This window comes from Coffea arabica, chromosome 8c, assembly GCF_036785885.1.
Source record: "Coffea arabica cultivar ET-39 chromosome 8c, Coffea Arabica ET-39 HiFi, whole genome shotgun sequence".
NCBI classification, from domain to species: Eukaryota; Viridiplantae; Streptophyta; class Magnoliopsida; order Gentianales; family Rubiaceae; genus Coffea; species Coffea arabica.
Window position 1 is genome coordinate 30,471,081 of NC_092325.1, and position 16,752 is coordinate 30,487,832.

General features: G+C 32.1%; 1 protein-coding gene across 1 annotated transcript; it reads right to left on the reverse strand.

Annotated features, from left to right (window-relative positions):
- Window positions 1-13,822: 13,822 nt before the first annotated feature.
- LOC140004481 (uncharacterized) lies at window positions 13,823-15,275 on the reverse strand. The gene is made up of 3 exons (XM_072062498.1): window positions 14,927-15,275; window positions 14,073-14,309; window positions 13,823-13,961 (listed from the first exon to the last, which is right to left on the reverse strand). Exons 1-3 carry the CDS (start codon window positions 15,203-15,205, stop codon window positions 13,941-13,943), a joined length of 537 nt encoding a protein of 178 aa, XP_071918599.1. The 5' UTR covers window positions 15,206-15,275; the 3' UTR covers window positions 13,823-13,940.
- Between the last annotated feature and the right edge of the window lie 1,477 nt (window positions 15,276-16,752).

Below are 16,752 nucleotides of genomic sequence, written 5' to 3' on the forward strand. Positions count from 1 at the left end.
TTAAGAGGCCATACTCGTTTGTTTCCCATATTTGAAGGGGGACTCTTCTAATTTAATCAAACAACTGAACTAACTTATTTTCTAATTTCTTAAATGACATGCAAGTTTAAATGTCATGTTTCGCACACATAAGGATAAGGGAGATATATATAGAGGAAATATCATCCAAGATGAGAAAGATCCCAAAAAAGAAAAAATATGTATGAAATGTGATGAATGTCATGCAAAAATGTGAATCTAGCGCGAAACGGCCTAAAGGGTCTAGTATTGGATTAACCCATGTCTATAAGTTCCTACCAGCATTGGATTAATGAGAAATCGAGGAAAAAAACTACGACTAGCGTTGGACTAGTGTGGTGACGTTATGCATTTATTATAACTAAATAAATTATATAAAACATAATTAAACGAAGTAAACACATAAACACATAGAACACATAGTACATAAGCATAATATCTAGATGCAAAGATCTTAAGGAAAGCGAGTAAATACATAAGCATGCAAGCACACAAGTAAATAAACACACATAAGGACCTAATTATTACATTTGAGACTCTAACTACAATCTAAAAGGAAAATTTAAAAAAAATAATAGCCTAACTATTACATTTATCTAACTAATTATATTTTTGGCAAAATTAAAACCTACCTATTGCATATTCTAACTAAATACATGTCTTGAGCATCTATCTATTACAAATTTGACGTTTAAATGCCTCTCAAATAATCATCAAAATTAAATACGTAAAACTTAAAATGAATAAAACGAGTAAACAAAAAAAATACTAAAAAAAAGCAATTACAAATAAAAAACACATATGAACACATAAAAAGTTTTAAAATAATAAAAGAAAATACCTCCCTTAAAGTAGTGGTAAATTGGGGTTGGATTTGCCCTATTTATGTTCCAAAATCAACAAAAAGGTCAAGGTACCAACTTAATTAACCAATTAAAGGAATAGCATGTACACAAGCCACTGGGCCATTTCTCTTATTTTTCCGGGCCAAAAACTCTCTTAATCCAACCGAAACCCAAAGGAAAAAAGCGGGCCAAGCCTACCTTTTTTACCAAATCAACCTAATCAAATTGTATGGGCTTTCATCCCCAAGCCCAAGTCAGAAAATCCAACAAAAATAAATCAAAACCCACTGTGAAACCCAAACAAAATACCCTAAATTTGAAGCTTAAATTTTCTTACAAAATCCAACAAGTTAAAAATCAACTAAAATTTGTTAAAGACTAATTATGTGTTAAAAATCCAGAATTAATCTACCCAAAAACTCACTTAAAATAGGAAAAAGAGGATTAAAACTTCAAAGGGGTAAAATTGGTTCAATTTCCAGATTTTTGGGCCATAATGAAATTAGGTCAATATTAAGGGGTCAAAATGCAATTTTTATAAAATCTCCATGCAAGCTTTGAAGCTTCTTCTTCCGTAGCTTTCTTTCTGCAACTTTGGTTTTTCATTTCCCAGAAACCACATGAGACAAATTCCACATGAAAAAGATCCTACAACTCATGCACTTTATTTCCGTTATCAGACATCTAAAGAAATCAAAAGTATAAGAAAAAAAAAAGAAAGAAAAGTGCAATAGGAATCCAAAAACGAGAAAACAAAGAGGAGCATAAACGGGAATAAAACAGCAAACAAAAAGGAGAGTCTAAGGCATTAGTTTTGGGGAGTACCTAACGATGATCTTGAACGAAGTTAAGGTCAAAAAACAAGAATAAGAACGAATCTTGCTGCGTTTTTTTTCTTTGCACGAAGCTGGGACTGGTGCAGTGGAGGCAGATCAGTACCCTTGCGGCCAAATTTGGCGGCTTTCCAGTCGTTTTTTCTCTGGGATGTCTGAACAAAAGTTACTCTCCTCACTTCGTAGGTTGAGTAGAAATCAAAAGTTACTTAAACAAAGCTACAATGGCGGAGATAATTGGGTCAAAATTTGGCTGAAGAATCAGCCCCTTTTTTTTCGAAAATTTCTGCAGAAACTTTTTTTTTCTGTTTCTTCTTTCCTTCTACCTTTTCTTTTCTCCCTTTTTGCTTTGCAATTGAAATAGTTAGCAAAAACTTAATGAATCAAAAAACTTAAACCTAGAAAATAAAAGCTTGGTGTGACCAAACTTGAACTTAACAAAGCAGAAAGTTGGTGGGATAAAACCCAAACCTAACAAAATAAACAGTTGGTATAATAAAATCCAAACCTAACACAGTCGGTAGGATAAAATCCAAATCCAACAAAATAAACAGTTAGTGGGATAAAACCCAAACCCAACACGGTTGGTGAGATAAAATCCAAATCCAATAAAATAACGGTAGGTGGGATAAAATTCAAACCCAACAAAATAACGGTTTGTGAGATAAAATTCAAACCCAACAAAATAAATAGTTGGTGGGATAAAATTCAAACCCAATACGGTTGGTGAGATAGATAAAACCCAACCCCAACAAAATAAATAGTTGATGGAATAAAATCCAAACCCAACAAAATAAAAAGATTTTGAAATAACTTTTAAAATCGTATTTTTCAAAACTTACCCATGTGTAGGGCTTTTTTTTCCTAAAAAAAATTGCCCCCATTTAATTCTAACTGGATTTCTCTCTTTCTCTTATTTTTTGGTTAAAATTTGTACTCCTTTTGAATGAATGAGTCAATCCTCCACTTTGTCATGTAGTATTATTGCTCCTTTTTATTCATGATTAACCTCTAAATTTAAAAGATTTTGACTTACGTTTCTTTGTCGATTTCAGCCATAAACACCTGCCCCAATGGGATTTTTCAAAGTACAACATGCACTTGAATTTTTTTTAAAAAATTCTTACTTTATTCTGAAAAATGATGGAATTATTACTAAATGTAGAAAATAATCACATACTAACATGTAATGTGAATTGATGTACAATAGAAATTGCATTCTTCCAATGAAGAAGTTTAAATGTTGTGTTTAAACTCATGTAAAAGATTCTATGATGAATCCCGTAAAATAAGATCAAATTTCAAAATATCTCTTCTTCACTTTAGAATCGATGCTTAGGAGGAAATGATAACTCTTCCTCGTTAGCTAGTCCTTTAGGACCAATCAAGTGGATATTATTTCCGATTTTGAGGTGGTTAGGAGAAATGGTATGTCAGAATCTGTCTTGCTTTTGTGCCCAAATTGTGTCTAACCCATTCAATATCACATTTTGATGAAAGCAAATAGTTTCCCACCCTTATTTCTTATAAAAACTTAGTCAACATATAAACTTTATAAGTTTGTAATATATAGATAGAAACGATAGCTAAACATATAGAAATAGGTTATGGCCTTATGATCACGAGTGATTGATAAGTTCTTTATAGGCATGATTCTTGCTTCGAGTTGTCATGAAAAATAAGTCAACAATGGGATTTATGAGCTTGTAATGCGGCTTGAAAATGATAGTTAAATAAATAAGATTTTTAAGAACATTGTACTTAAGATCGCATTCCTTCCAAAAAATTGTCCCTATTTTGGATTCAAAGACCCTAGACTACATTTTGGCTTTTATCATCAACCATTAGGGGGATTTTAGCATTAAATCTCTTTGCATTTTCCTTTTCGTTTTCTTTCTCTCTCTTTTCTTTTTTTTTTTTCCATTTTCTCCCCTTTCTTTTGTTTCCTCTTTTTTTTTTTCCTTTCCTTTGTTTCCTCTTTTTTTTTTCATTTTCTCCCCTTTCTTTTGTTTCCTCCCATTTTTTTTTGCATATATATTTCAATACCGAGATCCCAAATATCAATGATAAAATCGAAAACCCCCTAACTATTAGAATATAAATGCCTCATTTTCTTTTTTTTCTTTCCTTTTTTCTTTATTTCATGTCCCTTTCAAAAAATTTTAACATCTTTGCCATTTTTGAAAATTCTCAACTCTCCTTCCCTAATGTGGGATGCGATCATAAATGCTTTTGAAACGAACCACCAATTTAAGTTCAAATGAGGGTACAAAGGATAAATAGTGTTTAGATAGTGGAAAGGATGACCGAATCATCATTCTTACGTTACATGACAATCAAAGTAAAGGATAATCCATTGGGAGAATCCATTCCCTTTTGACATTTCAAAACTTTCCCAATGTAGGGTTATGATCATTAAGGCTCTTTTTTGAAACAAAGTTATACTTTTAAAGACTTAAATGGGAGAACAAATGATAAAATCTATATAGATAGAGAAAAGAATGCCTAAAGTATCATTCCAAATTCTCAAAACAAATAAGAGTAATGTACATTTTTGCTTTCACTTAGATGTGGATTGAATCTGGTTAAACATAGTGGTCATTTTCACAATAAAGATGGCTTCACTCTGAAGTTTGTCAACCAATGTGACTGGTTTTGAAGGTTTGATAGAAATGGACAAAATATAGATTGTAAAATGAAAGAGGAAAGTATCGTACTTGGTCTTGTAAGATAAACTACCAATTTCGAGTGCAAAAATTTTAGAAAGCCAAACACACTCTTGTAAATTTAATGCAAGAGATTGGAAATTTCAACTTAGTCTTATTTCTTAAAATTCATCATGAAGTCTCCCAACGAGCAAATAAAGAGTGAAATGTATATGAATATGTACAAAATGATAATTGTTTAAATGAAAGACTTTATTATTGCAAATGTTTGAGAAAATTTTTTTTGCTCAACTACAATACAAATGAAAAAAAGAAGAATCTCTAAAGAATACACTTTCATATATATACACTTTTTCTCTCTTTTTTTTTGGGACAAAATGTGTTAAAAAAAAGTTTTTTTTTCAGACAAACAATCATGAAATCTATTAGATGCATTAAACTAGCGCTTTCAGATGGATTCTTCAGATTTTTATATTGTAAAATCTACCTAAGAATCAAGTAATACTTGTAATTTTCAAAATTTATTAGACCAAAATTGTGATTAGATATAGGAAAAATATTGTTTACCTTATTGAAACATCTGTTATAAATGTAGGGGAGGGCAAAAAATAAAAGAAAAATATCCAGAATTAGTAAGTAAAAATATAAAATCGTATGTATGTCCTATGGGGGAACCCTTTTTATACCAAGGGTTGGCATAACATGAAAAATGCAATCCTCTGGGGTAGGCACTATACAATATCTGATGGATCCGATCAATTTATTGATATTTGACTTTAAAAAATAATTTGAAAATTTGACCACTTGGAGTGATAGGGATATTTGACTTGACAGGATGAGGACAAAATTCGAATGGATTGACTGCTCTGGTTGGCACACAGAGAGATGTTAAAAGTCAATTTAACATGAAAGAACCTATTTCTGAACGGATTGTAATATCTTGACTAACTTCTTTAGTGAAATATGTGTCGCGCCCCATTTTTTTCGCGATGAAAAGGATGTTTGTAAAAGATGTGGTTTTTCATTTATAAAGGGTCTAAAATGAGACTTTAAAGAATGCAACAGTTCGGATCCAAAATTTAGTCTAAAAAGGGTTTTTAAGAACAATAGGAGTCACCACTTGGTATTGAATTTGATTATACCAAGTCATCCAAAATATTTTTAATAAATTAAAATAAAAATAAAACCCTTTTCAACAATTTCAGGTCTTTGAAAATAAGAGAAAATGAATTCGGGAGTCACGGTTGAAGAAAGGGAAGGCAAAGTTTCGATTGATTCAAACCTAAGGCACTCTTTCAACAAATCAAAAAAATGTGTTAATAAATCAAAAAAGGTTTTTTTGGACAAACAATTATGAAATCTCTTAGATGCTTTAAACTAGCGCTTTCAGATGAATTCTTCAGATTTTTACATTGTAGGATCTGACCAAGAATCATGTAATACTTGTAATTTTCAAAATTTATTAAATCAAAATTGTTATCAGATATAGGAAAAATATTGTTTACTTTATTGAACCATCTTTTATAAATGCAGGGGAGGGCAAAAAATAAAAGAAAAATACCCAGAGTTAGTAAGTAAAAATATAAAATCAGTATGTATGTCCTATGGAGGAGACCTTTTTATGCCAAGAGTTGGTCTAAAATGAAAAATGCAATCCTCTGGGATAGGCACCATACAATACCTGATAGATCCGATCAATTTATTGATATTTGACTTAAAAAAATAATTTGAAAATTTGACCACTTGAAGCGGTAGGGGATATTTGACTTGACAGGATGAGGACAAAATTCGAATGGATTGATTGCTTTGGTTGGCACACGGAGAGATGTTAAAAGTCAATTTAACATGAAAGAACCTATTTCTGAAACGATTGTAATATCTTGACTAACTTCTTTAGTGAAATATGTGTTGCACCCCATTTTTTTCGCGATGAAAATGATGTTTGCAAAAGATGTGGTTTTTCATTTAAAAATAAGTGAAAAAGGGTCTAACATAGGACTTTAAAGAATGCAACAGTTCGGACCCAAAATTTAGTCTAAAAAAAGGGTTTTTAAGAACAATAGGAGTCGCCACTTGGTATTGAATTTGGGTATACCAAGTCACCCAAGATATTTTTAACAACATAAAAATAAAATTAAAACCCTATTCGACAACTTCAAGTCTTTAAAAATAAGAGAAAATGAATTCGGGAGTCACGGTTGAAGAAAGGGAAGGCAAAGTTTCAATTGATTCAAACTTAAGGCACCCTTTCAATCTAATCTAAGTTAGTTGTGAGATTTAGTCAAAAATTTTCCTAATCTAACATTTAAATTTATTACGTTTGGATGTTTCCTATATTGATGCAAATCTAAATTTATAGAAAATATCGAAAGAGACAAAATGTCTATTCAAGCATTTAATTGATATCAATCGCATAAATTGCGAAGGCCAAAATAATCCCTTGAAAAGGTCACGAATATGCAAAAATGAAACTCGAAGAGAAGAGAATTAAATTATATATACTATAGATGATCAAGGAAAAAGAAATGCAATATAATGGGTACGGGAGGCAAAAACTTGTGACATAATTTTTCTTATATAGGGATTAATGGGATATTTAAACTAAAAAGTTATAATCGTCCATTTCCCACGTTCAAAGAAGAGTAATGCTCCTAATTTAGACAAGCGAATGAACTAACCTATTTTATAATTTCTTAAGTGAGATGTAATTCTAAATGATATGATTAACACATATAGAGGATATGGGATAATATAATAGAAAATATCATGCAGATAAAAAAAAAGATTCTAAGATAAAAATATGCATGAAAATGTAATGAATGTCACACGCAAAAAAAAGAATCTAAAGCGTGAACGATCGAAGGGTCTAGCATTGATCTAGCCCATTTCTAAAACTCTTTACTAACGTTGAACTAGCAAGTAAACTGAGAGAGAAACCACAACTAGCGTTGGACTAGTATGGTGACATCATGCATTAATAATACATAGTAAAACGAATAAGGCATAAATTAAAACAAATAAACACGTAAGAGCATGTAGCACGTAACATATAAGTATAATATTTAGATGCAAAAATCCTAAGGAAAGCGAATAAAACATATAACACATAAGCCACATAAACACACAAAACTTACCTATTGCAACGAGGAGTCTAACTACAATTTAAAATGGAGAAATATAAGAAAATAAACCTATTTATTCTATCTATTACAGCAGGGGACCTAATTACAATCTAAAGTGTGAAAAAATGATAAAATAAACCTACTGATCCTATCTATTACATTGGTTTATCTAATTACAATTTTTAAAAAATATTACCTATTCGATTACATCTTGAGGTATTTAAATACCTCCCAAATAATTATAAAATTAACTAAACAAACATAAGAAAATTTGAATGAACATTTCAATCAAATAAATAACAAAACATATAAAAGTATATAGACACATAGGAGCATATAGGAGCACATAAGAGCACATAATTGACATTTAAGCAATAATAGGGGTACCTCTCTTTTGAAGTGACCACTAAATGGAGTCAAATTGCCCTATTTATACTCAAAATGAACAAAAGGATTATGACACCAATTTAATTGAAAATAATAATAACAATAAACATACTAAATTAAATTCATATTAATTTATCAAACATAATGAAACTTAAGGACATCTAAAAATTACAAGTTGAATACATTCAAAAGTAACATAATTAGCTATTAAAGAAAAGAAACAATTATAATAGAGAGAGTCAACAAATCACTAGGGACTAAATTGCAAAAATTAGAAAATTTTTTAGGTCAAAAATATAATTTTTCAAACATTTAGGGGTCAAAATTAAATAAAGATAAAGTTTAGGGATGAAAATGTAATTAAATTAAGGATCAAAGAGAAAAAATTTAAAAGTTTTGGGCCACAATAAAACTATTCAAAAGATAAAGGGCTAAAGAGCAAAATTCGATTCCTCATTTGGGCAAAACACCAGAAAACAAAATTGGGCCATTTATATGTGGGCCACACTACTTCGGCCCAATAAAAGAAATGTAGATCATTTGCTGATAAAAACAAAGAAAGCCCAACTAAAAACTCAACCCAGCTATTAATAAACCTATTGGACTCAACCACTCCAAGCCCAAACAAAATCCAAAAAAAAAATGACTAGCCCAAACGAAATAACAAAAAAAAAATGTTCATCAGAAAAAAAAAAAAGAAAAAGTCACCCGCCCAAGTTTTCTTCTCTTTTTTTCTTTTTTTTTTTTCTTTTTTTTCTTTTTCCTTTTGTTCTTCCTCCTTTTTTCTTCTTCTTCTTCTCCGGCGAAGCTGAAGCTTCAGCCGTTGCAGGCCATGGTGGCCACTGGCGACCAGTGATCGGCGGCAATCTCTCTGATCACGAAATTTTGCCAAAATACACCCCCACTCAATTTGTCACATAGAATCTGTTTTTGGACTTAATTTTTACAAAAAAAATGAACCAAAAGTGACGAAATTGCCAAAAAATAGCCGAGTTTTTATTTTTTGAAATCACTATAACCTTCACCAAAAATCATAAAATTTATATCAAAACACTCCTTGTGACTTCTACAATACAACTATGATCTTAGTTTAGCAAAAAATATAACAAAACAATGCAATAAAGCAAAACAGCCCAAAAAATGAAGGAAAATATTTCATTGCCTTTTAAGGCTCAAAAACTCCAAAATTTTCGATAACCAAACATTTTCAGAGCTTGTGCTATCTATAATAATCTGTTTTGACGAAAAATAACCATAAAAGATTCACTAATTTGGTTCATTTTTCGTTTTAACATTTTTACAAACACTTAATATGCATTCACAGGGCATCTCTCTTTTCTTAATTTTATGCATGGTTTATCCCAAAAAACTTCAACAACACCACAATAACAACAAAACCAGCGAAAGAAAGGGACAAATAAGCAACAAAACATGCATTTAATCTAATTAATTAAGAAAAGGAAAAGCTGGGAAAAAGAAAGAAAAAATACCTCAATGAAGGTTGTAATCCCTTGGCTAAAGTTTTGAGGAAATTCCAAGTTTTAATTGTCCAACCAATAGCTGCCCCATCTTCTTTTTCTTTTTTTTTTTTCTCTTTTTTTGATGTTGTGTGTGAGTGTGTTAGGAGAAAAGAGAGGGAACTGAGAGGGAGAGAGTGAGGTTTTTTGGGAAAATTAGAATGTGATATTTAGAGAGTAAGTTGGAGTCCCTTTTTTTCCTTGTGTGTGGCTTGGAAGAAAAGAAGAAGAATGGCCGAGAGCTGGGGAGTTTTTTCTTTTTGTTTGTGTTTGTGTCCTGGAAGTGTCCTGATTTGAGAGTGTGAGAGAGTGGTTGGGAGTGGGAGTGGTTCTTGTGTCGAAAAAGAAAAGGAGGGAGCCAAGAGTGGGGGAAATTAGGAAGTTCGGTTGGCCAAAAAATGATGGTTTCTTCACCAAATGGCAAGAAAGAACCATGGGATAAAATGATGGATTTTCCAAATGAAAAGAAAGGTCATTGAGAATTGAGTGTAAAAATGGGTTAATAGTGGTTTTGATAGGAGAAGATGATTAGAAAGCGTAAAATCTTCTCAAATGGGCAAATAAATGCCTAAAAATAAATGACCTCCTAAATAGATAAAATTGAAGCAAATGCCAAATATTAAAAAAATACGACAAAAATTTGGTCTAGAGTTTCGAAGAAACTCAAGACAAAGACGTAGACACCAAGTTGCTTACCTGTTTCTTCTAACTGCACCTGAACCAAAATAACAAGCTAACACTCAGCTATAATTATTGAACAAAATGATGTAAAAGACGTGACCGAACTCATGTAGAGTTGCCTACGTATCACACCATGGGAATCAGGTCAAATGTAGTTCGAATAAAAGTGAACCACAATAAAACAAGCGCATTGACCATCTGTGATCTTTGTAGAGTCAAAGAAATCTGAACTCTCAGAACTTCTAAACATAAAACACAAAATGAATGAAAAAGCACAATTGTTAATCAAAATAGTCAAGAAAACTAAGTTGTCATAATTAGAAAAAATGCGTGGAGGGATGCGGTTACGCTCAAAGAAGGGAGATAGAAGGGTGTGCGGCGGACGCTGAGACTCGTCAACAGAAAATTAAATTTGATTGTCAAGAAATGAGGTAGAAGGGTGTGTGGCGGACGCTGAGACTCACCAACAATAAATTAAATGAATGTCCTGAATCCAGGCTATTCAATGGGATTGAACTCGAGCTCAAACAACTAGTGAAAATATGAAAAATCACCTTAGAACTAGATTGTTCGGTGGGATCCAATTCAAACCCAAGCAACTAGTAAATTGGTGGGATAAAATCCGAACCCAATCAAATGATAGATTGGTAGAATAAAACCTGAACTCAATTAAATACCAGATTGGTGGGATAAGACCCGAATCCAATTAAATCACAGATTGGTAGGATAAAATTCGAATCCAATTAAATAACAGATTGGTGGGATAAAACTCAAATCCAATTAAATACCAAATTGGTGGGATAAAACCCGAACCCAATTAAATAATAGATTGGTCGGATAAAATCCGAACCCAATTAAATACCAGATTTGTGGGATAAGACCCGAACCCAATTAAATCACAAATTCGTGGGATAAAATTCGAACCCAATTAACTGATAGATTGGTGAGATAAAATTCGAACCCAATTAAATACTAAATTGGTGGGATGTGACTCGAACCTAATTAAATGACAGATTTGTGGGATAAAATTTGAACTCAATTAAATTACAAATTAGTGGGATAAGACCTGACCACAATTAAATAATAGAATGGTGGGATAAAATCTGAATCCAATTAAATGACAGATTAGTGAGATAAAACTCGAATCCAATTAAATACCAAATTGGTGGGATAAGACCTGAATCCAATTAAATGACAGATTGGTGTGATAAAATCTGAATCTAATTAAATACCAAATTGATAGAATAAGATCCAAACCTAATTAAATAACAAATTGGAGGGATAAGACTTGAACCCAGTTAAATAACAGATTAGTGGAACAAAATTCCAATCCAATTAAATACCAGAAGAAATGAAAATGTAAGTCCTGTACTATCAAATTGGAAGATTAAAATGCATGTTGTTCAAGAATAATAAACAATGACAAACTTACTTGGCGGACTTACGATCCTCTTGAGTTTTAAACTCAAAAGAAAAGAAATGATGATTTTTCTTTTCTTCTTTGGAAATAAGCAGTCAAACTTGGAGCTCAATCGTTTTACAATTTGCCCCGGTACGAATTATGCTAAACCAGTGCTGCATCATATAATTTCACCTGCAAAATGGAAAAGGAACAACTGTGATGCAAATACTGCCACCACCATGTGATCCCTTTGCCTTGAGAATCGTGTAAACTTGAATTTCAATATCGACAAATAACTCCCTTAGATTTGGTCTGCAACCCTTCCAGGATCTCTACAACTTTCTAGCATCAATTGTCCATGCTTTATTATCATAGGATCTTCAATTTCATGACTTCTTTGGCATAAATTATGGAGATTGTCTTTTGAATGAGATCTAATAAATAAGGAATATAAACTATTGAAAAAAAATATTATGCATCATGCAATGATTCGTATACGATATAAACAATAATACAGAATAAATAAATACAATAGCAAAACAAAATTATCGAATTTATGAACACAGATCCAAGGGTTAAAAGTTGGATACATATTTAGAAGATAGCCTTTGATGAAGAAAAATGCTCCATCTAACCCTTTCGACATCATCCATTTTGAAATTCATTGTCGGCAAAAGTACAACAGTATGAAAGAAATGCAAATCAACATAGTTATCAGCTTTCAGATCTCAACAACTTGTTCTCCGGTCATGATTCTCTTATATTCCACAACTCTATCTTAGCACCCTTTCGGGTTTTTATTAAGGTTACCCTCACCCATTTTTCTTCTTTCTTCTTTTTTTTTCCTCTTTTTTTCTTCTTTTGTTTTGTTTTGTTTTTTTCTTTGTTTTCTCTTTTTTTCCATTTTTTTGAAAAAAGGTGCCATTTCAGGTTTTCACCTTGAGACATAGACAAGACAATTTTAACGCCAACTGTGATGACCCCACCTTCTCCTAGGGCATACCCTAAAAGTTAGCGGATCGTCTGCCTGGCTCTCGCCAGGGCTCACTCACTTACATTAATTTCAGAGATAACATTTTGATAAACCAAAATCAAACGCTCAAATCTTTTACAATACCAAGTTCAATACCAAAGTTTCAACGATAATATAAAACTAAAGGATTTACAATCACAAAAGTCTTCACGTTAACTTCCTAAGATCCCTCGTTCGTTCCCCGACCATCAACTCCTGTAAGGAAAACAAAATTGAAGAGCTGAATGTAGGGGATTGTTTATTGTTTTGGAGGATATACACTTTACAATGATTCACTAAGCAATATTTCATAATAAGCACATTTATCACATAATTCCACTTAAGTAAAACATAAACAGTTAAACATATAAATTCGGAAACACTCACCCTAGTCAAAAGTTACACTTCGATCTTGGAATTGCTTTCTTGTACACCGCTATCTCCTGAGACAAGTTATAATTGTCATAACACTACAAGAAAAACTGCTTATAGAGGCGCATCAAAATGTCACAAGTCACGCTTTATTGAGGCACTTAATATATTGAGGCACATACTTAGTGTGCCATGTAAAACCTATGTCACAAAAGCTTTTTAAGGCACAATTAAGTGCCACGACACAGGAAACAATTCAGGCATTTAGAAGTGCCAACACAAGGTTATAATGGTTACACCAAAAAATGCCTTAATTGGGATTCAACTTTCAAGAACTCAACTTTTTAGAGGCACAAAACAATGCCATCTTAACTTTAAGTTGACACTTAAAAATGCCTTAACAGTCCGTTCTTGAGATAGTAGTATTTGTCACAAAATGGTTGTTATTGAGGCATGCAAGTATGCCACTATATAGCTTAATGTAGATACTGGCAAATGCCTCTATATCAACCTTTAAAAGTATTTTAAAATGCCTCAAAAACCTGCTGTGTAACAAGGAAATTTCTACTATGAAAAACCCTTATTGTGACACTTCCAAGTGCCTCAATAGACTGGATTTTTTTTTTCTTTTTTATGCCCAGCCACAGGTACTGCTGTGAATATAACATTCCTATTGTGTCAATATAATCATACATTCATATTGGACATCTCACATTCAATGACCAAAACCAGCAATATTTGATTGAAAATCTACTTTCAAATTGTCACCATAACCAATGATTACAATTAAAGTACTTATAACTCCTGGTAGTTTTCCAACCAACCAATTAAACTTTCATCCTTGCAAAAAAAAAAACATAATATTTGTTTTAACATTCATCAAACAGCTAGAATGTCCTACTAATTGTTTGCCACGATTTCACCTAAATAGCACCATATAAATTAAAATCAACTAAACCGCTAGTAGACCAACTTCTTGTAATATGTGCAGCAACACTTTGTCCTTTTACAGTTAGAGCACTTCCATATAAGTGGATAAGTATCCATATGCTGCAACACCTTGTCCACTTTTGAATTTCAGCACATCAATCTTCGCAAATTTTTACCTATAGCATAAGTATATTATGTATTAAAATCTATCGTAATTATCGAATGAAACAAACATCTGAGATATTAACAGTTAACATAATTTGAAAGCTAGAAAAGGAAAAACATACTAGTTTTGTTGGCCAAGCTATAGGAGCACCAATTGAATCAGCAATTGTCTGCAAAGGCACATAAGGCCTAATCAAATGCTCATCACGTTCAACCACAACTTGAACTAGTACTTCACACCAATTCGAACCTAGTGGTTGGCCCCCAACTATTGTAGAAGGATCAAGGGATTGAAGTCGTCCAATTGCCACAACTTTTGTTGGCTCATCTAAGCTAAAAAGAGAAATCCAGTCTCCCTCCTACATGAAAATGCAAAACTCGAAACATCAGAAAACTAACCATATGCAAAGCAGTCACATCAAAATTCCAGTCCATGTTGTGTAGTAAGTAACATTATAGTAAGAAAACTATGAATCATACTTCTACAAAAGTCCACAACTACTCAAGAGTAACATGTAAAAAATATACAAAATAACTAAACTAAAATTGCTTTCAAATTGTAATAACAAAACATATCTACATGGTCGGACCATTTCAAGGAAATCCCTTTAAAGCAAAACAGCAAAAGTGTTACTAATGTTGATACAGCCAGTAGCGCATATCAAATGTCTATCGAATAGCCTTTGGGATACTCAGTTAGCATATTTCCAGCAACTTTACGCTTCAGTCAGATTGGAGAAATTAAAAGCTTGAACATTACAGTTCAAGTAATAAACACAACATCTCTTAATGTAATCTTTGGTCAGCATGATCTTAGTAATCTTTGGTCATTCATGCAAAGAGTAACATGAGATAAATATAAAAATAAATAAACTAAAATTGCTTTCATATTGTAATACCAAAACATGCCTAAATATCAGATCATTATCAAGCAAAGAGGACTGGCCTTACCAAACAAATGTATTAAAGAACTTACTTTAAGAGGTCTAAGACTGGAACTTGAGGTTGAGATATGATTAGATGATGTTGAAGTGATTCTTGATTGATTCAGCAAGTTATGACCATTTTGTTGCTCTAAATAAGCTTTCAGGTTAGCAAGTTCTCTTGCTTGATCTTTAATTTGTTCCTCTTGCTGAGCAAATTTTGCCTTCATCTCTAATATTTCATGTTTTTGATCCAACACTAGTCGCTGAGATCCACTTCGACTAGGTTCATCACCCCACACATCAGTTGGACATATACCAAAACCATACATCCGTACATGCCCATGCTTGTCTTGCCCAACTACTTGTGCAAATACATCATTTTTTCCAATAGAATCTTCAGTATCAGGAGGCAATTGACTAACCTTGTCATTCATTGCAAGCTGCAAAAGTGTAAAGAGTAAGACAATGATTACATTTGTGCAAAAGTGTAAGCATAATGAAAGATTTTACTTACCATAATATTAGCTGCTGCACTACTAGATGGGTTTCCTTTGTTATCAGTGTAGCAGTGATTGAACATTTCAACTCGTGAAGGATTGCGGCCTAAGTTTTTCTTCTGTATCAAAAAGAATTTTTGTTTAAACAAATTGAAATAATATTAAATAAAGCATAATAGAATAGCTAGAAATGTTTACCATGTTTGCTCGAATCTGGGCAAATGATTTCTTCCCGGTATTATGATTCGTGGTCTTCATTGCCCTTGCTTTTTTATTTTTTTCACTAATTTTCTATGTCACATACAAATAATTTAGAAATAACTCTAAAATACTGATATACTATTACATAAAGGGAATATACATATACCTTTGTTTCTTCTAACTCCCAATAATCAGCAATGACTTTATATTGATCTTTTACCACTCTCACATCTAAATTGAGCATTTGAGTTTCAACTTGTATATTTGGCTTGTAGTATGTTGCTTTAATCCATGCCTTCCAATTTCTCCAATACTTGCCCAAAGCACGAAGAATCCAAATTTTTGCACTGGGAGGGACATCAAATTTTTCCTACAATATATTTCATGTGCTTAGATTCCACCCATCATATCATAAATAACTAACAAATATTGATACAAGTATTAACAGATTTAAGCTTATTACCTTGACAATCTTTAACATGTCTTTCTTCCGAGAATTGTCAATTTTTCGCCAATCTTGGACGTCAATTGGGGCATATGAACCATTTCTTGATATTGTACCCAAGAACTCTGTAAATCTTGATTTATGTTTGCCCACTGGTTTGCCAAGTTTGTTGAATTTAACTTTATAACGATGCGATGTGGGCTGACCCCAAACACTTGTCATATATGTTGGCCCTCGTGTTTTTTTTACCTCCACATCACCATCAGTCTCATCATCTAAAAAAATAAGAACAATATTTATTAGTGTATATGCAATAATATACTTAAAAATCTCAAATGCTCTTGCTAATACCTATGTTCTGAAGCTCTTCCACTCTTATAGACTGGTTTTCCATATGCTCATCAATTGGTTCATCAATAAGTCGGCTGCTGCTGGAATTTCTTCGTTTCTTAGTCCTAGCCATGTCTGAACAACAAACTCAATTCATGTAACATTTAGTCAATTTAATAAAGTTAATAAACTACAACTAAAATTCAGCACATTCAATGTAAAAATGAAACTTCAGCAATTAAGAAGAAATAAATAAATAACTAAACAACATTACTAGCTAACATAAGATGCAACTTGTTCCAAAATTATAACATGGTACATCAATATTAGGCATAGCCAGAGATAATTTGATAAGTCTACATGCAACAAATTAATAAAACATAGAATCTACAGTGGAAGCATA